Source organism: Brienomyrus brachyistius, chromosome 1, assembly GCF_023856365.1.
Source record: "Brienomyrus brachyistius isolate T26 chromosome 1, BBRACH_0.4, whole genome shotgun sequence".
Classification (NCBI taxonomy): Eukaryota; Metazoa; Chordata; class Actinopteri; order Osteoglossiformes; family Mormyridae; genus Brienomyrus; species Brienomyrus brachyistius.
Genome location: NC_064533.1, coordinates 15,091,277 through 15,114,114, shown reverse-complemented (window position 1 = coordinate 15,114,114; position 22,838 = coordinate 15,091,277). Strand labels below are relative to the sequence as shown.

General features: G+C 47.2%; 1 protein-coding gene across 2 annotated transcripts in view; it reads left to right on the top strand.

Annotated features, from left to right (window-relative positions):
• Positions 1–22,838, top strand: part of LOC125705011 (ras-related protein Rap-1b) — a 37,480-nt gene that overhangs the window by 12,555 nt on the left and 2,087 nt on the right. Inside the window, exons 1-7 of one of the 2 annotated variants that reach the window (XM_048971313.1) lie at positions 7,901–8,095; positions 10,412–10,491; positions 17,448–17,516; positions 18,159–18,215; positions 19,806–19,946; positions 21,130–21,273; positions 22,413–22,528. In XM_048971313.1, the coding sequence (XP_048827270.1) occupies positions 10,435–10,491; positions 17,448–17,516; positions 18,159–18,215; positions 19,806–19,946; positions 21,130–21,273; positions 22,413–22,499 (555 nt within the window). In that variant the 5' untranslated portion in view covers positions 7,901–8,095; positions 10,412–10,434 and the 3' untranslated portion in view covers positions 22,500–22,528. Of the gene's footprint in view, positions 1–7,900; positions 8,096–10,411; positions 10,492–17,447; positions 17,517–18,158; positions 18,216–19,805; positions 19,947–21,129; positions 21,274–22,412; positions 22,529–22,838 lie in introns of those variants that run through there. The other variant, XM_048971302.1, reaches the window with a different exon arrangement.

Sequence of the window (22,838 nt, the reverse complement as noted above, 5' to 3'; positions counted from 1 at the left end):
TATAAATTTTTGGTCATACCACCCAGCTCTAGGTGTTGCTAACTTTTAATATTGACTCAAGTTTAAATATCAGCCAAGACTGATACATAGGACTGGTGCTGATGAGTTCATTTTTAATGAGTGACATCTGATACTGATATGATAACCAATATACATTGTGCGTCTCTACCTGAAATGTCACATCAGTGTAAATTTGTAGTCTGTCAAATAACATTCTTCCTGAAATTGGAATGTTTTTTATTTACTGAAGGCTAGTAATGGGCTAAATTGACATGAAACTTCCCGGGGCGTTTGGTGCCCATGAAAGAGACGCTTCCCTGGAGAGGGACTGTATAGAGATTTGGTACTTTTTATAAATTAGTACTTAAGCAGGATTGTTCTCTGTGTATTTTCAGGAGCAGCAGGAGGCGAATGGCACAGATTAGTATCATGTTTGAAACGATATTTGTTTTCCAGGGAACGTAGGGCAGAGATTTTGCAGATCTACTGGCCTTGCACTCCAGATAAATCCTTTTAGCATGAACTGTTAATGTGTAAAATCCAACTTGAGATCTTATCTCTGCAAAAGTGTCACCTTTTGGATGCTGCTGAATGTATGGTATCCAGTCTGCACGTTGTCACGGCAGTGGAGATCCTGTCCTCCTCCACATTCTCAGTTTAATAACTATTTAGACATGTAACATGCAGGTCTGTCCAGTTTGACCTGCACTTATTTCGTACACAGAGATGCACTGGGCTTTGATCATTCCTGTGCAGTGACGGTACACAGTTGCACAGTCTACAGCTGCTTATCCTTACCGCCCCAAGAGGTTTTTAACTCCTTTGTTTCCCAGTAATAGTCTGTTCCACATCTTGGGTCATTTGGGCCTAATGTGTGTCTACCTTTTACTAAGTAACCAATTTAGACTTGGAATAAAAATGCTTATTTCCTACCACATGGTGACTTGAGCGGAACAGTCTGGATGTGTAGCAGAATTGCTGTTCAGCTGCTGTGCAGAACTGCAGCTGCCCGCTACACATTAAAAGGTCCAGAATAATTTTTCCTCATAATTATTAGCAATGGCAGGTGATTTTTGGATTTGAGTTGTTACATTTATTATAGTAAGAGAATGACAGTTATCCCGGGTAGTAGGTTGTTGATCAGAGATTAGCACTTTCATTTCACACATTATAACAGTTAGTTTGAGTTTGCTACACCATGCAAAAACTGCAAAGAGCACTGACAGTCTTTTAATTTAGCGCCTTTCCCCTAGCATGGTTGACCCAAAGCACTTAACCAAGAATGTAACATATGTGGCGCAGTTTAGGGTAACATATTAAATGAATAGTGAATAAAAGCCAGATGACACTGTAGGACAGGAAACAAACTCTCATAATATGATGCTGGAGGAGAAATCGCTGGGGGTCCGCAGTCCATTGGCTGCCAAACCCCCCCCCCCCCCCCCCCCGAGCACTAATAGACATGCCAGAATGGGTGTGTGTGTGTGTGTGTGTGTGTGTGTGTGTGCATGCATTGTGTAATTATGTGGGATTTCATTATCATTTGTCTTTTTCAGCCCACATTCATGTTGGCTTTCATCACCGATGTGTTTTTTCCTCTGAAACATTCCACCTAATCTCTTAGAAATGAGGGTTTGAGTGGGTTGCAGCCTCAAACTCGTCCTGTCTTTTTTTACACACACTCCCCACACCCCCCCCTATATTTTGTTCTCATTTGAACCCCATGCAGGTCTCACTGACTGCTCCCTGCCCTCTTTGCTTCTGTCCGGAAAGGGAAGTAGGAAGGGCCTCACCATTGATTTGCTCTCCCAGTGGCAGACATGAAAAATTGATGGGCAGCTTGGCAGGGGGCGGAGGCAGGCCTATAGGTCACGTTGGCATTCCAGAGCGTGCCCCTCCCCTGGCGACTGTAATGAGGTAACTGGCAGCCGAAGCCTCATCCGTTAGCCACCACCCCCGTCGAGGTGGAACTCGGCTGTAAGTGGCCTGATTTTGGACAGTCTTCCAGCCGTTTGTTCTGCTCTCCTGCATTGTCCACCGTACCCCCGGGCAGAGTGAACAGCTATAAATTAAAATCTCTGGGAATGATATTCCTCACTGCCACTGTAAGGTTTTCTGCTGGCACGTATTTGGCAGGTTGCTGCTCCCCCGCCGCTGAGAGATTCCCCCCCTCCCCCAACCCTCCAGCATAGTGAATGATTGGTTATAATTTGTGGAATTGTTGAATGGCCAGTGGGGGCTTGCTTGGTGTTGTGGCAGCAGGCTCCATGCAGCTCCATCCTGTCCAGGCTCCGGTGTTTCCCTGTTTGATCTGCACAGTGCCGTGCGAGACGCTGTGGGTGCCATTTTGCATAATGACGCCTTAATCGAGAGCCTGGATCAGGTCGGATGGCACCTGTAGCGGTCGAATGTCTCTCCCTGCAGCCTGGCCTCCTGATTGCCTCATTGCCAAGCCCTGAGGCCGGTGCCATACCAGCAGGCCCCCATGCAGCAGCGGTCCCCTCCTTTCCTCTCCTGCCGCCGAGCCTCTCCATGGTCATGGCCATTTGTGACCAGGATCTCTGGATCCTGCCCTTGCACCTGGGGGTCGGCCCCCCGGGCCGCCAGAGGCTCAGCTGCCTGCAAGGTTGCCGTTAAAGGGGACATGTCGGGCTGCAGCCTTGCAGAGTGAGAGAGGGTTAATAGCTCCAGATGGTGTTTTGGGGGGGGTACAAGAGGCCCCGCGCTACTTGGCTCTGGTGGACTTCCTGACAGTAGGACTGTTCTGATCAGGGCTGCCATCGAGCCCCTCCTACTGCCCTCCCTCCCCCCCCAAGCTGCTGCTGCTGCTGCTGCTGTTGCTGTTGCTGCTGCATAATTGGTACTTCCAAAGGGGGGGGGGTGCAGGTTTTGGGTGTCTGAATGACACTGAAACGGACTGTAGCTTATTGGAAATAATCATTAAATCATCGATGTTTGTTAGCCTGAACATGCAGTAAATGCATTTGATCCTGAGGGGTGTTACTTTTCTACCACACAGGGTGTTTACCAGGGGTGATAATGGCAGGCTTCTTCAGCAAAGGTTGTGGTGGATGGCAGAGGGAATTGTGGGCTAGTTAGTGCAGTAATGCTTTCGGTTATTCTGCAAAGTCCTCTATTGCATAAGACTTCCCAAAAATGATGGTTGTGGTTGACGTGGACTCTCTGGGGGGTCCCCAAGGACCGATTGGGAAACACGGCTGTGGTGTTCTCTCACACCAAAATCCCCTCGTTTTATGCTTCTGTATTAAGCTCATCATTTCCACCAGCGAGTTCTAAAACTATCGATAAGTCAGTTGATTAGTGCATCCAGTTTCGAGGAAGCTTTCAAATCATTCCACGATTTGTCATTTTCCCAAAGGAAATGAAGACAAGAGGATTTGAAGAAAGCCATGCATGAGATTGAAGGTCTCAAACCTCATGATTTCCCTGTTTCCGTTTTGAATAAGCAGTAAAGCCTTAAGCATCTCAGGAAAAGCTCGATGTGGAAATAAAACTAGTATAATTAGTTTCTTTCAAAGAAATTGATATAATTTGTGTTTTTGGCATAAGTATCAGTCTTTGGTTTTTAACATCTAGTACATACGAACTATACATTTGACTTAAGTCTGGCCCGCTGATCTCAATCTGGGACATGAGTGAACCCTCCTGTTTTTCACCAGTCAGTCCCGGAGGGGGGGGGGTGGTATGAAAACTTAGTGACCTGACTCACCATTTTGGGGTTATAAAACTGTGTTCGGCCACAATAGACCAAGCGAAGTGGATGATCCTATATTGGTAACGGTTGCTTTTGTCGGAAGGGATACTCCATACTAAATTGATAGCAGCAGTGAGTGCCTAACATGGAAGCTGAAACTGCATGCTCGCGATGGACCCGACACTCTCCAGGATTAAGTATTGATTCAGCCTTGTCTGAAGAGAAAATGTATAGATAATGCTTCAGTGTTTGCTTTTGGCAGTACTAGTTTGCGACTCGCTGAAAAACATCACGGTACGTTTCTGGCTTTATAAAGGGTAATCACTCTGCATGGTCTCTTCCTCTGTTGTGCTAAAACTTGTGCCCCCTTTCCCTCGTGTCACCACCCCAGCCCCAGGTGAGTGCAGGTGTGCTGTTCAGTTTGGATTCATAATGAAAGCGTGTGCTGATTAGCCGGGCGTCGCGTGACACACACTGGTATTTTCGCTCCTGCCGTGTCGCCTGCACACCTGTAGATTCCAGCTAAACCTGTGAAGCGACACATTCCTCTGCCATGAGGTTACTTCCTGCTCCCCTCGGTAGGTTTCTAAAAGCATTATTTAATTCGATGCTCGCATCCAGCACCTACAGGTCAATGGTGTGCAGCTGGACATTGTGTGTGGCTTGTCAGGAGGCCCATTTTGACTTTTTAGCCTTGCAGAATATTTTCATGCGTAAGTTATACTTCAATGGTAGATGCTTTAGCATGTTCTGCTATCTTGTCCTTTAATCCCCAAAGTGAGTAATGAATTTAACCAGCCTTTAAAAGGGTGATGAATATTGGACCAGTTTGCAGAGCAGGCCAGTTGGTTGAATTTGCAGTATGACTGTCGTCTCAGGCCCCTGTGTGTTTGCCCTCTTTGCCTCAAAAGGCAAAGACTGACGCTGTGTGCTTTCTGCCGTGGCCTCCCTTAGGCTCTGTTATGGGTTCGCTGAAGCTCTGCTCCAAGCCTTTCATCCAAGCCACGTGGCATGAAAGCCCAATAGAGCCAGCTTGAGATTTTTTGCAGAACTCAGCGGTTCTTCCCCAGGGTCAGATGATTCTTACGGGCCCCATGTTGGCGGGTCCAGTGGAACATTAGCCCTGCACTCCTCTCCCAGGCTGGTGAACCAGAGCTCCCCGGAGATCCTGTTTCTGTCCGTCCAGGCTTTGGGTCTCCAGTAGAGCCATGACTTGCTGTTTTGCTGGTGAGAAAGCACATTTCTGGCAGTGTCTTCTGGATGTGATGCTGTTCTGTGCTCATAACAAAATGCATGGATAACATTCAGCCCTTGTGTATCAGACATGCCCTAGTCCCCGGATTCAGTCTGGTTTTGCTGTTGTTTTTAGCGGAACATGGCAGAAATGTCTGAAAATGAAATGTGGTTCGTGAATCAGACTATAAGGTTTCAGCATCGTGTTCATTTTCATTTGCATTGTGGCACAATGTAGGGAAACAGGTCTGAGCCCCCCCCCCCCCCCCCCCCATCAGCAGCATGGCCTGCTTGCTCAGTGCCTCGTCTTCCTCTAGTGTGCCAGCTTTGTATGTCCCAGTTTTTCAGTCCTGCGTCAGCTTTTTATTTTTTCAAGGTTTCCAGACCCGGTTTTTGGAAGCTTCTGGCCAATCAAATTTCTCTGTTAGCACTAATCAGTGGTTTCTTAGGGATTATAGAAGGCTTTTTAAGTCTGAGGGTACGTTCGCACTAATACATTTTTGTTTAGTGATGCAAAAATGTTTCTTCCTATTTTAGCTTTCTGTCCACACTACAGTCTGACAATTAATCTTTCTGTAAACACATTACTGCAGATGCTCATAAATGTAAACATTATGTTACGTCTACATCAATGACCTCCGATTGGTCCGTGCTTAGCTCGTGACCCTTTCCTGATTTAGCTCTCTTCATTTTGATTGTTTATTCTTCATGGAGAGGAAGAATGCTTTTCATTTGTTTTCACGCAAGTAATCCACGTGAACTTTTGCTATCTGGCATATGATGTTTTGCTTGCTTGTATGCAGCTACGTCGTATTTTGCGTACATTGTAAGCTGTTTACAACTATTGTGAAGCTCAGAATGAGACTGTACCTTGGTAAGTTTAAGTGCTGCTCTAGATTATGATAAAGACATTCAGCCATCGAACATTAGAATGCACAAAGGAAGAGAGTGAGGCGTGTAGTGACTAAATTTCTAGATCCCTCTGCTGTTGCTGTCATGGTTCCTTTTATGTACGGCTCTGTTTGCAACACTACTGTAGTGTGATATTTCGCTCTTGCTAAATAAAATCTGTGCATTTACTTTTTAAACACATGGTTGTGTGTGAGATTAATCAACAGTCAAGCTTTTATAAAAAAAGGAACTTTACTACTAATCAAGTCAAAATAAATGATTCAGAATATATACTTCGCCACTTCTAGAACTATTAAAAATTTTGGACCAAATATATGCAAATGACATGCACTCGAGCTACAACTAACAAATAAAATATAAAGTGCACCTCTTCTAAAAAAAATATATTGTGAAAAACTTTGGTTAAATGTGCAAATGAAGAATGTCAAATATATACATTAACAACCACTCTTATGCGATATATATACAATTACACGAATGCTAAAGCTAATTATTTGTGTTGTAGCTTACAACCTCATTTTCCTTTTACACGGAGCAGTGTGAACGCAGAAGTGTTTTTTCAGTGCTACTGATAATAGTGGTGTGGATGCAGATCTTTACTTTCGGAAACTGCGCTGAATCTTCAGCCTCGTGAAAGCTCTGTTTTTGCTGCCTATAACTTTCCCTTTCTAACGCTGAGTCTGAAGTGCGATTTAAGTATTTTCTTTAGAATTAGTCTGAAGTGGCTTGAATTATAAACCTGATCTATTTTTACTTTCATCTCCTTGAAGTAGTTGAAGAATCGAAAAGCAAGCTGGCCCCGGTCCCTCAGCCTCTCATTTCAAAGCTAAACAGCCAGATAAGTGACTGAAATTACCGGAAATGCGATACGCTGAGAGGGTCTAGGCGAGTCTTGGGTTTCTGAGGTGCTTCCCTTTCAGGGTTGCCGTTCACTTCCTCATACAATCTAATGTTCTTGCCCCCCTCCCGCCCCCACTGAGTGTGCTCACGCGGCTTTCCTGCCCTCTTACCCGGTGGCCCTGGCACCCTGGTGTTCAGCACGGTGGGCGCTTGTCCCGTTCTCTGCGTACTCCTCTGAGACAGAAACCCCTGAAGTCAGAGGTCAGTGCTTAACTTGTCCTGATGACGGCGTGGGGCTCCCAGGCAGCTCGGTGTATCCAGGGCACTCCGGCTCGCCTGTTCACCTTCACTCTCCACACAATCGTACTGTTATCATCATCTCTCTCATCAGCGATGCTCTTTATCTGCCAACAGTTGCCACTGAGCATGAGAAGAAGAAGATAACATTTTCTTGGCTGGTATAGTTAGGGGCCTAATGGTGATTATCACCCATATGGGTCAATGACACGCTGTTCCCTGTCATGCTTTCGCTGTACACCGTTTGCCTCTGCTCTTTTGGTGGCTCTACACCATTATCTTGCTAGGGTCTGACTGTATAGCAGCTACGTGTGCAGTGTTTTACCCACTTCAGCCCTCAGCACTGAGCTCACTGAAACGGGGAGAACCATAATGACTCGTTTGTACCAAACCCAGCCTGGGACAAGACTGGGGGCCTGGGAACAAAGAAGCTTCAGCTATCACCCATGGAGGCTTTTGGGTGGGAAGTGGCTCTTACACGGTGTCCTTACACACGCTGTCCGAAAGAGGCCCTTTTTGGTTAATAGTTATGGTTTAATTTCCGGTGGGTCTTTTTTTGGCATTGCTGAGCCCTAGAGCTCCAGGATCGGCGCAGCTGCAGCCTGGTGATTTGGAGAAACCAGGCTTCCGTTTTTCAGTTGCAGGCGAAGAGCAACATGCCAGCCCCCAGGCCTCTGAGCCAGCACTCGCCTCCATCTATCTGTGCAGTTCCTGATGCAAGACCCTGCGCTGCTGCCCCTCAGCTGCACGACTGCCGTATTTTTGGCAAGTTTCCGGGTGTCTTCGATTTTATACTAGAAGCCCTCGGAGCAGGATGGGTGGGGTCCACGCCTGCAGCATCCTGTGAGAGAACGCCCTCCGGTCTGTGTACTGAGGGCCGCAGAGTGTAGCAGACGCGAAGCATGCAGTTGGCGTGCGGCTGTGCGGTCCGGTATGCCCCCTCAGTATCTTAATGGTCAGCTGACTAACCGTGGTGTGGGAGTGTCCCGAGTGACAGGAAGGTTTCTCACCGTGAAGCAGCAGGGACTGAGCACACAGCTGTGTAACGTCTCGGGGTTACTGCCAAGTTTCTGCTGGAAGGGACGTCGTGTGGAACAGGTCAGTGTTCCACAGAACCTATCCTAACAGGTTATTATATAGGATATTTTGGAGTTCATTTGACTCGTGCAGCCATCTGTGTGTCATTTGCAGTAATTTTCTTTTTCTGTGTAGCTGTACATGTTCAACCGGTTGAGCCAGAAGGCTTTATGTGTGGTCTCGGCGCGTTGCGATGCACCGATTTGTATCGGCCAGCCGATACAGCAACAATCGCCATCAGCCGATGGTTAAAAATGAGCCAGTATTTACTGCCGATTTAAATCCCTTTAAAAATGGTGACCCTTATTGCTTTGCATACCCGTCTACTAAACGGAATAATGTCTGCTGCGTGGAATTGTTTTGATGTCGTTAAAAGTGCACGTTAAACGTTTTGCAAACAATGCTCTGCTAACATTTCACAAGGAGGATCTTCTAATAAGCATTTCAACACCTCAAATTTGATTGCTCACCTTAAGGCGAGACAGTGAAGAGCATGAAAAGTTTCTGGGAAAACAAACCCATTCCAATAAAAAGAAGGCTGCAGTACTGCTGAATAAAGGTAGCCTGTCAGTCACATAAGCATGCGATAGCAAAAGAAAATTCAGTGCAGAAATGTGAAACTATTTTGAAAGGTACTATTAGTTTTTCCAACCTTTCACTGTTTTAAATGTTTGTTATATAGTGTTCCGAGACTGTTGTATGCTAGAGTCGTTTTCTTACCAAGAAGTAAATACTTTTTCATATTTTTGGAATGTAATTAATTTTTTTATTTATTTGGGTGAAGTGTCCCTTTTAAACTTAAGCAGAACCTCCCGAACAATCTGTCAGTTTTCGAAAACTGACAATCTGCTATTGGTATCAGCCAGAAATGTCCTTATCGGTGCATCACTAGTTTTTAAGTAACGTATTTGCGGGTTGCGTCTGATAAGCAGCATGTGAGCTGCTCTCCCGTCTTCCTGACTGGCGGGGCTGTCATTGGATGCGTGGGTCTCGCCGCTCACACCCGTCTGGCTGCCTCCCGTGCCTCGTGACATTGGCCTGCCTCCTGCTCTTTCCCCTTCCCATGCGCTTGTCATGGTGCCGTCCTCCGGGAGGGTCGCTTTTCTGTTTCCGGTGTTTCCCCTCCTGCTTGTCAGTCGAATGATATCTGGCTTTAAATAACCTGCCGCGTTTCTCTCCCCCCGCCATCCCAACAATAGCAGGAAAGCCCCCTCTGTGAGAGGCATGGTGTCCCACGGCAGGGACGGCCCCAGGGGGCGTTGCTGCTGGATTTAGGCTAGCTTGCCCCAATGCTGCCAATGTTTTGCTTGTAGGAGGTCACCTTCTGGTAAAATTCCTCTCATGCACTGGCCTGAGGTGGCACTGACCTGATGTCAGTCAGTACGTTTACATGCACACTAAGAAAATTGAATTGTTGCGTTAGTCCAACTAAAACTGGACCTTTACATGCGAACATGTTAGTCCGACTGAATTCGTACTAAGTCAAATTTCTATCATTTGGACTAAGCCTCCCAGATAATGCGATTGGCAGTCTATTTACTCCTGCATGTATACGTAAAATCAGACTTGAACTACACGCTCTGCACATGCTATGCAATTCCCTCCCCTGGGCTTTGACCTGGAAGAAGTATAGAGCATAGCAGAGGTCGCATTGTTGGTGCTCTCCAGCTACAAGGAAAAGTGTTTTTTTTTTTTTTTTACAAAAAAAAGTTCACCGCACAGCATGTACGTAATGTACACATACAAAAGTACGGTACTTCAAGGGTTTTGTTTTCCACTGGCGTAAAAACTGGTACCAGCTCTGAACGACATCACAACCTGAGGCGGTGTGTTTTGTACTGAATTAAAGATGTATATCGATTAGCCTCCCATGCATGTATATTGGGACAAGGACAGTAGTCCGATTTTACATGGCGTAGTCGAGCTGTAACCGTAGTTCATCTCAGCTGTACATGTACATATATACTCAGTCTCATGGGCTAGGCTATGCGGAGGGGATTTGTATGGGGCTGCTCGTGTTGCTTTCCCGCCCTGTCCACTCCGTGCTGGTGTAAATGGATCCTGAGCCATGGGTAGCATTGGTAATTGATAATGGTAATTGATAATGGCATTGCCATTATCCGTCAGAGTTGGCGATCTCTCCTTTTTTAAGGGATTCTGTTTGTTTCACCTTTGTGCTCCAGTGTATGCTTGTCTAATGTAACCTGACTGAATGCTGGGGACACAAAGACCATATCAATGCTTATTCGTTCTGTGCTGTTTTTATGCTTTGCCTTTTTACTTCGTACCGCTGGTTATGTTTATTGCTCAAATCCTGCCATGTTTATCTCCATACAGGCTGATTCCGGAAGCTCTGCACGATGCGTGAATACAAGTTAGTCGTCCTCGGTTCGGGAGGTGTCGGCAAATCGGCTTTGGTAAGTCTGCCTAACCACTTCTCTGCAGCCCCTTAGTTTGGGAGGGGTTAGCGATGCGCCTCTTGCTGTATGACCCCAGCAGCACTGCACCTACAGCAGAAGGTAGGAGCGTTCAGTGGCGTGTGCCTTTTTTCGTACGACTTCGAGCCCTCTGGGGCAGCTGGTCTGGGAGAAGCCACCGCTCGTGTGTCACAGCGTTGACGGGGTCGGGCTGCCCCCAGTGTCTCCTCCCTAGGGCACCACGTCCCCACTCCATACTCATGTCTGCTCAACATAAAGTGGTCTCTGCCCTGTCACTTTAACAAACATGGCTGCTGCCGCCCCTTACGAGCCACATTCACGGACCGCAGCCCACGATGGCCTGCCGCCTTTCCTGGACAGGTTTAGTGCCAATTTATAGGGATAACTCTATTGGCCGTTTCATAAGGCCTACCAATGGGGTAGTGTGGTCCCTGTTGGTGGGTGGTGCTTCTGTGCGCAGCAGAGTGAGGACATGCAGGGATGTCTTGGTCAAAGAGGCCATCTTTGTGGAGGCTCTGCTTAGCGCCCATTAGCTCCGTGCCCTGACAGCATTGCGTGTGTTTTGGTCTGAGGTGTCAGCTTCTCAGCCACATAATCGTTTAATACCCAGGGCTAACAAACTGGTAGGTGGGGTCTCTCAATGCACAGAGCCTTGTTTTCTGTTTTCTTTGCTCAAGGGGGTGGAGCCATTGCAGACTGAATGGCTGTGATGAGGTCCACTCCCCCCTCCCCTGAGTTGCTCAGTAACAGAGCGATCCTCACAGAGCACGAGGTTGCGAATGTGGCAGGTAGTTCACGCCTCAGCCTGTGAGCTGCTCTCGTCCTACAGCTCTGGCTCCAGTTAATTAGCAGCAGCTGCCTGCAGTGCATAATGGGGAAGCAGAGCTGGGTGCCCTGCATGTATGGTGTCCCGCTGAGGGCTTGTTGTACCGCTCTGGCTGACAGCAATAGAGGCGTGAAGCTTTAGAGAGTGAGTGTGAACTGCCCCAAGCTGCATGGCTAGCTTTTGAGGTTGGTGCTTCCTAGGTTTTGGTGACCTTTTGCTTAGCAGATGTCTCCCTGGTGATTCTTGTTTGGTTGGTCCTTGTGTCATGCCTAGAAGTGCCCAGTATGTCCAAAGAGCAACACTAATTGCTAGTTATTACTGCAAAACTTTATGGGATTCTGTACAGTTCAGTCCTGGCCACACCAGTGTTAGGTCAAGTGTGAGTAACTGCAGGCGGTTTGCTTGTATGTGCATGAAAATGCACTGCATCCAAACTGTAAACCTCAGCTTCTAATCTATGATACTAAACAGGTTTTCCGGAAGGAACTAGCAAATTAAATGAAAATGCCAGGAAATTAATTTTGGGTGAATATTATTCTCAGCAATGTTTTCCTGCCACCCTGAAGGGGCTTAATATGAATGATATGATAGTTATAGTACAGACACTGCTGCTAAAATAATAAAGTGGTGATCCAGTACAAGCTAATTTGCATTTTAAGAGGCTGGTGCTTTTCTTTCCGATGTATGTGTGGAGTTTCAGATGTTTGTTGTGCACTCGGTGATGGAAATACTTACTCTTCATTTATGAGTGATTGTCACTGTTTGACTCCTGTGAGGCGTGTGTGTGTGTGTGTGTGTGTGTGTGTGTGTGTGTGTGTGTGTGTGTGACAGGCCTGACTTGAAATTCCAGCCCTCTTGGTGACTGTGGCTTTGGAGGCAGGGGAAAATCGGCAGCATTAATAGTTGGTGGAAAAGGTAATTATCTGTTTAAATGATGCATCCCCACCCCCACTACTTCAGTCAGGAACTTGGCTTTCCTAAGCAGGCAGAGACGTCAGCGCCAAGTGGCTTCAACAACTGAAGTCATAAATTGGAAGTGAGCTGTACTGGGATTGGAAACATACCGTAGTTTCGGTAATTAAATTGATTTGTTTTAATTGCCTAATGTGACTTTGAGGATTAAAACGCTGATTCGTGATTGGAGGGTGGGGAGGCTTGGATGGTGAAATGGGACTCACGAGCATGTGCTCCATAAAGGATGGCGTTTCCCTGCTTGGGACGTGGCCCGGAGAACACATCCAGCAGCGGTGGGTTAACAAAATGCTCGCTATGGAAATCAGGGGCCAGAAAGGGTGAAGAATCGCAGATCTCCAATATATAATAACCCTGAGTAAACGTTCAGCTGTGGTCTAGTGAACAGCCTGTTCTCTATCTGCCTTGAGCCCAGAACCGGCCGGCAGCTTCAGCAGCCTTGCTGGTCGCCTCCTGTAGCGTCCCAGAGGTTTGCATTTTCAGCCTTTTTGCACCTTTCTGCTGGCGCAGCCCCGGAAGCCACCCTTCTGAGTTTTTTTGTTTGTTTCTTGCTCTAGGCAAGTGACACAAAGAAATTGCCCAGGCTTGTCTATGAAGATGCAGGGGGATGAAGCACGTGCTTTGGCTCTTAATCAAACCGCAGCTCATCTGCTTGCTTGAGGTGCAGTTCTGCTCCCTAACCAGCAGGGGCGTCAATCAGGAGCTCCTGGGAAGCAGTGCAGTGTTCTTGCACACATGGATCCCATTATGGACTGTGCCCAGGGCGGTATGGGGTTCCCATGTGGAGTCCGTCAAATGGGCAAATGGGCAGGAGCCCTGACTGAGCACTGGACAGCTGCCCCCCCCCCCCCCCCCCCAAGCATTGTTCTGAACCCACGACTCCGCTCATCCAGGCAGACTGAACTGCTAAGCCGATGAAGGTTCTCTCTTTTTTTCCTTAGCTTTTTCCTGAAATCTCTTATCTGCTAGATGGAACAGTGTGCATCGCCCATATGCTTGAATGTATGTTTGCATATATTCACGCTGCAGGGGCGTGCAACTTTATTTCTGGGTGTCGATGGGGCCTCACCTGTATGTGTGTGTGGATCAGAGTGCATGCACTGCTTTGTAAAAGGGACTAAGCTGATTACTGTTTGAGATGTTATGCTGAGTGATCAAAAATAATGTTAAACGCCAGTGACCTTTGTGCCAGTCTCCCTTCCGTTTTCTTACTTGTATACTGCCGCTGTTGGCAGGCCTACGGTCCGGGCTTTGGAAGCGTCACTGGCGGCACTGTCCTTCAGTTTGTTTCTGTCCCCTGCGCCCCGCCCCAGGTGTGTCTCGACACGCTCAGTCCTGTGTGACCTCCAGCCACTAGCAGATGGCCATGGAGCTCAGGCTTGGACATCAGCACTGCAGCCTTGGTGCTGAAGAGCTGTGCGTGTGTGTGCGCGCGTGCGTGGGGATCAAATGTCCCCCCAGTGTGTTAAAACCTGTTACTACTTTGCTTGTGGTGATATTTTTCAGGTCACCACAATATAAACCGCAATTTAATAAAATTCTGCAAATGCAATCAAAAACTAAAATAACCAAGCGTTGTATTTTATTTGATTTATAGTTAAGGGTAGGCCTGGATATGAGTTAGGAATATAGTTCTGTATTAGAATTATGCCCATAGAAATGAATAGAGTCCCCACAATGATGGTTATATTTATGAACTGTCTGTGTCAGTGTCCATTTTAGGCAGGCAGACAGTCTGCTCATGCTGGTTGGTGCCTTCAGGACCTCCTACAGAATTCTAAGCTCCACTTATGTCATGAAAACAGCTGTTTTGCATGGAGTTACTGCTTCCTTTGATCTGTCCCTCTCATCAGCCCTTGAACATTTTAATTATCATGCTTTTGTTCCCTCACCTAAGATTCAAGCTGACAAACATGGGGGAGCTGTGAAAATTCAGCTTAAAGCAAAGAACCCAGATTTCTTTGAGATGGGGAGAGACTGGATAAAGTAGCCTGATTGGTTAGCTTCTCACTTTATGTTAGAGTGCAGCTATAGCTCTTGAAAGACTGTTGTGCAGGTTTATGGTGTGTGCGCTGACTCAGAAGGTGCAGGTAGACGACAGACAATGGCTTGTTTGTTCTGTGTTTCTGGTTCACAGGTGCTATGCGTTTCAGAAGATAAGGGTATTATGATGACATCTGGCTGTACTTCCAGACCTCTTCATTAATGCCATGGCGCAGAATTCGGATGGATCTTCAGTCATGTGCATTAATGCAGAATGCCTATCACAGCCTCCTTTCAGATGCTCTGAAAATCTATATCTGGTTTTGACTATGAAGCAGCTGTCACACTGAGGCTGCTTTTTAAAGATTGAAGTGTTTCCCTGCCAACCCAGCCTTTTCTCACTGGCCATTGTGTGAGTTGAATTATTGACCGGTGTTGGCCTTATTCTAAGTTCACGCTACATGATTTTAACCCCCTCCGATTTTTCCACTCGCCAATGGTTTTTGGAGATGGCCAGCAATTGCCCCAGATCAGAGGCAAATAGATGCTTGCTCGGCACTGGCAAACTGTCGCTCGGTTGCAATCTGTGAGCTGTTCAAAAACGTAACCCGTCAGTCGCCAGTGTGTCTGATGCCCATCAGATACCTAACAGGCTAAATATCTCAACCTGTTGGCTATTCCAAATTCTACAATGTAGAAAGTGTTGTGACCCCGACTGTGTCTGTCAGTGAATGACAGAATGACAAAAAAGTTAGTCAATGAGAGTGCAAACATAGGGTGAGGGGAAACCTGGGAGAGGTGCTTAAAAAGGCATAAACAGTTGAATTTGTTTGACTGTTCTTAGTGATCAGGGAAGGGATATTCAATAAACGATTATGCATGTCAGATCACTAAAGACCTGATGTATGTAATATGTCCTATAATTTGCGGCGTGTTTGTAAATGTAGATTATATGTTGTCATTTGATGATTAAAATGTGTGAACACTCTGTAGTGCAGTGACACTAATGGGAGAATTGTCATTTCCCCGTGTGACTTGTCACATTTGTTTTTGTGACAAAACCCAGTTTGGAGACTAGACGGACTCATCAGGGTTCAACCTCCAATCACTGATCAGTCACGGAGTGTGTAAACTACATCGATTTCAAGAGCCCCAATTTTACACATCAAGTTGTGTAACGTGAACAAAAGAGCCACCTGACAACTTTGACAGTCGTATGGTGTGAACTTGACATTAGCTGATGGGAAAGCAGGGTGTGGATGCAGCTTATTAGTTCTCCTTCTGCACCCCCAAGCATTGTGGGCCTGCTGCAGGGCCTGGATGGGACATGGTGGCCCCACCACCCACATCACATAGAATAGTTTGATGGAAAGAAAGTTAGTTATAGTTTCCTGTATGGAGAATGTGCACATCTGATGACTATGCAGATCTCTTGACCAACATGCCCCACGATGATCTGTCAATATGGATTTTAGGTTGTGCTGTGTGGACAGCATTGCACGGCGTAAAACTCTAAATCACGTGCATAATTAGTTAAATTAACTCTGAGTTGATGGCAGCCTTTCAAGCTAAGTTGCAGTCTTCGCAGTCTATTGTTGCTCTCTGAGGGCAACGTCAAACAAAAAAAATTACAAGCTCTTCACAGGCCGAGTTCCCCAAGTTTTGTGTGTTTGTTTTCCTTTCCCTTCCTCAACAGGGAGTATGAAACGTAAACAAGTGTTTCCCAATCAATTAATTTTAATCAGTTTTAACTTCTGGAGGATATTTATGTGGGAGTACTGTCGGTAGGAGGTTCTAGTCAAACATGGACACCAAGCACAGGACCCAACCCTTTGTCTTTAAATCATTTGAGCAGGATCGTTCTGAGAGGTTCGTTGTCACAGCCATAGAGAGGCAACAGTGGAGGCTCACTGTCTCTGCAGGCTCCCAGTGCCTCCTCAAACTTAACCTCCATGTCACCCTGCTGGGTCTGTGTTTGCACTGGTACCAGGTGGTGTCTTTGACACTCTTCAGAGGTCGCCAGCTACACTGCCCTGACAGTAAAGCCCTGTTTTAATAGTCTCTCCCCTCAGCAGTTAGAATATGTGTATTACACATTTTCACACCAATGGCGCTTTTCCACTGCCACCAAGAACCAAGCCGTACTGCAAACTGGCAGTTTTCCATTGTGAAGTATGCGAGCTGTTGCCCGCGCTGACATGGACCTGCTTGCTAGCAGCACCAAAAGCATGGCCAATCCCTGCTGATTGCATCACCACCATGTGATTGGTCGAAATGAGATATGTGTTCCGAACATGGGTTATCTAAAGTAAAAAAGGTTACTTTCTACATTTTATTCGTTATCAATAGTATCGCACAACACGATGTATTGATGCATTTCTGATAACTTGGAACTTGAACCCCCCCCTACTTAAAATACTATAGCACAGCTTAACGGAATGGATTCATGCTGCAAATTTACACAAGGGCATGCTAATTCCGCTAGTTTTTGATGCTAACATAACACAGCGATTCTGATATGCTAGGACATTAGCACAAAGTAAATCATGATGCACACCATGTAAACAGTAGGTAAGAGTCTCTATGGTTTTACGTCGCTGTTGCTCACCAAACTTGGAAACCCCTTTACCGAGCCAACCCGTCTGCAGTGGAAAACCGAAGCGAGCTGGAACCAGTCCTCTATGCCAGTAGAAAAGCGCCACAAGTGACCTCAGAACACCCTAGACAGGAGGTTTATTAGAGCATCTTTATTTTCTGTTTTGAGGTTTCTCCTTAACCGCTGCTGTTAGCTGTCCCTGTTGGTACTTGTAGGGGGGGGTTTACTGAATTTGGTCAGATGGTGCAGCGTGGTCCAGTTCCACCTGTCGGTGCCACCAGCATGATTTGAGGTTTGTCTGTCTCCTTTTTGTGTTCAGCTTTTATCGGGTTGTTCTCTGACCTGTAACTTCTCTGAAGATGGCGTTCAGGAGGTGCAGATTTTATCACTGACTTCTTTGGAAAAGTTTTGCCTTGACTGATTCTTGAAGTTCGTTACAGGAGAAAATGGCCAGAAGTTGAACTTTTAAGAGTAATTGGTCCGTATGAGATCCTTACCTGTGAGGGTTTCTCTCCTTTTGCCTTCCTATCGCTAATTATTTTTTCCTTTTATTTACAGACTGTACAGTTTGTTCAGGGGATATTTGTTGAAAAGTATGACCCTACAATAGAAGACTCTTACAGAAAGGTAAGCCAGCCCCACATAACTGGCAGCTATCCCCCCCCCCCCCCCCCAACCACTGCACTGACACTGCATTCTGGGCTGTCTCCCTTCTGTTACCATAGTTACGGAGCACAGCAGGGGGAGCATTAAAGTTTGTCAGGGCGGGGAGACCCCAGACAGCAATCCAACTCATCACGGAAACAAGGGCTCGGATGCTGCTGTGTCTCCCTCCACCTATGTTCCCTGCTGTGTAATATGTGTATTATGATTAATAAATAGCGTTGGTGGTGAATTATTGCGAGTCATTATATAATTATGGTGCCCTAAATAGTTCTGTAATGTAATTAGAGGTACTGACTGGAGATACCCTTAGTGTGAAGAAAGTGGGATTATCTCTCAGCCGCAATGCCTCATGCAGACCTCGCGCCATCCAGTGTCGGACCCAGCACAGCCTCCTCCCCCTCTAGTATAGGCCCAGCCCGTTCTGGTATAGGCCCCGCCTGTTCTGGTATAGGCCCCGCCCCTTGTGCAGTCCTTACTGGGAAATCATCTGTGGTCAAGTATGACGTGGTGGATGTCTGTGGGTTTACTGAGTGAATGTAAGGAGTTGGCGAGGTCCCTCTGCCACTGCGTGTGGCTAATGGCTTGTGTTCGTTTTCTCTGCAGCAAGTGGAAGTGGACGGACAGCAGTGCATGCTGGAGATCCTGGACACGGCAGGGACGGTACGTGTGAGGATGGGGGGTGGGGGGGGTGGGGGGGTAACGGAAGGGGAAACGTGCTGCCTCCGGCTTCAGTCGCCAGGGGAGAGCCCCTCACTTCCTGTGCCACAGCTGGCTGGAAGCGAGCAGAGCCACCAGTCAAGGCCTGAAGCTGCTTTCGCTGTGCGTGACACCATGGGGGGGTGGGGAGATGGTGAGAGAGACTCGAGTGGTGGAATTCTGCCCCCCCCCCCCTAAACACACAGCTCTCATTCAGAGCTGTTAATCATTCCTGGGGTCCGACCTGCTCTTAACCTGTTTGTTCTGGAGAACAAGGCTTGTCAACAGCAACAGTATGGTGCGTCACAGGCTGGGCATGGCCCCACCGAGCAGGGGGGCACATCTCTGTATCCCACGACAACGGTTATATACACCCACTGAAAGGGAGAGCACCCCATCATTCCACATGCCACAGGTCGGCAGTTAATCTGTCTCCGCCTTTAATGAGCTACAGTCAACCTGATGCTAGTCTGGGGAGGCGGTGCTATTCGGATAATCCGCCGCCTTGCTTTTCTGCCGCTTTTGCGGTCGCCATGCAGAATTAAGATTTTCCCCATATTAGATGATCTTGAAAGGGGGGTTTAGTGACAAGTGAAGACCTTTTTATACAGAATTGTGCTTCAGCAGTAATCGCCTAGAACTTTGTTTTGGGCCTTTTATTATAGACATGAGTTCTGAAGCTGTCACAAGCCTCCCTGCATTGTTCCAAATATTAAATCTTTATTTAGATCTGATTTGAGAGATCTGTGGCCTTGTTATGTTGGGGGGAGCTGCAGGCTGCCATTTGTGTTGCGTCACGTTTCTGCTTCCTCTCAAATGTATCCCATTACATTCTGCGAGCCGAAGCGGGTTGGTGTCAGACACAGTCCATCACTGTGATGGCAGGTCTGCGTGGTCGGCCTCTGTTTCATCCCCGGTGTGTCACCGTGACGCTCTGGGTAGGACCCCATCTCCAAGCCTGGGGATGTTGGGAATTGGGGGGGATCTTCAGGGAAGCAGCGCTAGACCTAGACGCCCAAGTCGTCTGTGAGGGAAAGGAAATTGAGTCTTGTGTGATGGATGGACGAATCACGTGCAGATTCCTCATCACATGGGGCTTATGAGGTGCTGCTGAAAGTATTGAGTATAGTAATGAAATGAATGTTAACTTATAATGAGCTAATGAGACTAACGCAATACAGTTGTTGCATTATATCTTTCATTTCTTTGCCTTTTCTTCCAACCAGAGAGTAAAAGTCCAGACCGGGATTTTGTTTCAACCTACCAGTTGAGTACTGTGTGACTGACTCTTTATGCTCAATTGGTTGGTTGAAACAAAATCTTGGTCTGGACTTTTACTCTCTGGACCTGAATTACCCAACTTTGATCACAATGCACCCATGTAAAGTGCCTTGGGGCAACATTGTTGTGAAATGCGCTATATAAAAATTGAATTGAACTGAAATACTACAAAATACACCTCGTCTGTCTGAGTTGAGTCACACCCAAGTGTGTCTGTAATGTAAATACATAATGTAAGTCTTTTAAAGTGTGTGGTGTCCTGCCTCCATCCAGGAACAATTCACAGCCATGAGGGACCTGTACATGAAAAACGGGCAAGGTTTCGCCCTTGTCTACTCCATAACGGCACAATCGACCTTCAACGACCTGCAGGACCTGAGGGAACAGATCCTTCGGGTCAAAGACACTGATGACGTGAGTATGGCGCACCCACCCCCACCGCTCGTGTCGGCCCACAGGGCTTATTAATCTTCCAGAAGGTGTACTGAAAGTCAGTCCAAGCATTGCTCTCTTATGTTCCCTCATTCACGCTTGATCAGAAATGCCCGCAGAAGGTGTGTTCTCCCCATGCATGGCGGCGCGGCTGTACATATAGGAGCGGCTCAACGAACCCCTTCCTGCCTTGTTTTCTAACTGGGATCCCCTACCAGACAGCGTCTCTGCACCTTATCTCAAACAGTTCAGTGTCCGGAGATTTTCGAGTGCTTGAAGCCCCCTGTATCTAATAACTTCCTGTTTGCTTACAGGAAATTCATATGTGCTTGCAGACATCCACACTGAATGAGGAATTGGAAAATGAATAAATACCTTTCATAACTGCAAAGGGGATACATAGTGTCAGATATCATGTCACATGATACTGATGATGTCATTTAAAGTAGATCTTCTTGAATTAGCAATGGGTTCTTTATGAAAGAAACACTGGAGCTGTCGCCGCATCAAAATTTGGCTCCCTTAGTTGAATAAGCCAAATAGCTAGCAGTTAGAAATTGCAAGGTTTGGTGAACAGCTCGTATTTCAGTATGCAGGACTACAGACAGTGTTCACCCAAAGAATTGCGGGACTTTGCCCAGTGAGGTAAAAATTCAGAGCCAGAGACTGGTGCTGCATTTCCGTTTGGAAAGGCCCGTGAAGCTGATTGGCTGCGCTGGGTCGGTCTTACATACCCACTGCAGCTCAGAGCAGTAATTGCCAGCGGTTCTCATTCCCAACAGCAAACTGAAATATATAACAAACATGAACTTTTGAACTTTTTAGAAATGCTAATCTTTCTGTTTGCACAACTCTGGGTGTTCCTCAGAGTCACATGCAACAGGGAGAGGATGGTGAATTATTGTTTTGAATGAAGCAGTTGGATTTCTCAGTTGATGAAGATTTTGTTTAAATCCTCCATGTCCGTATACAGTTATGTTCATCATAAATGCGGCGTGTAGGTTTTCCGTTAGCCACGGCTTCACGAAGGGCGCGCTGATCGCAGCCAGAGATGCTGTGTGCTGGTGTATCCCGCATGGACTGCGGGCGCAGCCTCTGGGTTAATGGGAGCCTTGTGCCACAGTCCGCGTGGGCTCACCCCCGCCCCGCTGCCTTTTCTTGTCAGGTGCCCATGATCCTAGTGGGTAACAAGTGTGACCTGGAGGAAGAGCGAGTGGTGGGCAAGGAACAGGGCCAGAACCTGGCGCGTCAGTGGAGCAGCTGCGCCTTCCTGGAGTCCTCTGCCAAATCCAAGATTAATGTCAACGAGGTAACACCCTCCTCCCCGGCCCTCTCCGCCGAAGGCACCTCACCGCTTCAGCCACTCCTCAGTTGTACCCTTTGTTCTCTGGGACACTAGGCCTCATCTAACAGTTAAAAACAGGGTCAGAGATATTTTGACAAAATATGACGCAGTAAGAGCAGAATCCAACGCAATATCATTGCTGATTTTTTTAAATTTTTTATCTTTCCCCTCTACATCCTTCAAACAGTATGACCTCCACGTCTAATATTAGGTGTTTCTGGCTGTGTTTAGGGTGAAGGATGAGTTGGTGAGAATGAGTGTGTACTCCCGAGCTTAGATAACGCATCTTTAGGTTTTTTTTTTTTTTTTTTAGTCAATAAGCTGAACAAACCTTCCCTTGTATTTAGCCTGTCATAATAAAGGAGTTGTTGTAAACGGCTGATTTGTTCAGCAGTTTAGGGGACACTGGTGCTGTAGGCCGTTTACACAACACAAACTGTTTGCATGTCTGCGGTTTGCAGACCCAGAGCCCAGTTTCATAAGACATGCAAAGTGCTTGGGGACCCTGTTTGAGCAGCACTGCGGCTGAGCCCGTCCCTGAGCCGCTGCCCACACTCAACGAGCTGCAGTCAGATAGGGCTGCGTCCACGTCACGTGTGAGCCGCCGTGAAGGCCTGCCATTGTCCGAGCACATGGGGTGGGGGGGTACTCCACGGCAGGCAGCGACGTCCCCCATGTGGCCCGAGTCACCTGCCAGTGCGGCACAGAGGCCGGTTTGTTGTTGAGGGTCTGCTGTCAACGCGAGGGACCTGGTGAGGGTGGGGGAAGCATGATATTTGAGGTGGGGCCTTTCGGAAGGGAACCACCTACTACCTAAAGGAGCTCGCCTGCCCCCGCTCCTCCCCCCCCCCCCAAAACCCTAACCCTCTGTGGGCTGTGGCCCCAGTTCCATAAAACCACTGTCACACTGCATCGTCACATCAGGCCAGTGAGCATCGTATTTCTTTCTGCAACAAAAGCAGCTGTCATCTGCTCTGCTGTGCTCTTGTGTAAAGAATCATAATCAAATCAGGACGTGGAGCTTTAATTTTTGTCCCCCCCCCCCCAATCCCTTGTCCCTCCCTGTTTGACTGATCGGATCATATGAATTGATTTCCCCATAGATCTTCTATGACCTGGTTCGGCAAATCAACAGGAAAACCCCAGTACCGGGAAAGGCACGCAAAAAGTCCACCTGCCAGCTGCTCTAATGACGGAGCATGCCAGTGCTCTGAGCCAGGTGGGTGGGGTCACACTGCATCGCACTGCACCGCAGATGGCCTAACTTAAGGTGTTCCAGTATCTGCACAACTGAAACTGTTAAACCCTGTAGCTTTTTTTTAATGAATCAGTTCTTCAGTATGTCATTAAGCCGCTCTGTCACTGCAGACTAGAACGCTGCCTCCCTGCCCCAGCTGTTGTGTAGGACCTGCTTGGTTTCACGGTATCATGATGCTTCCTAATTGTGGCTTTGTGGCCTGACTCAGCGTCTGCGACAGTTTGCTCCAGGTCCCCAGGCCACAAAACCCGGCGGATCGGATGTTTCCCGA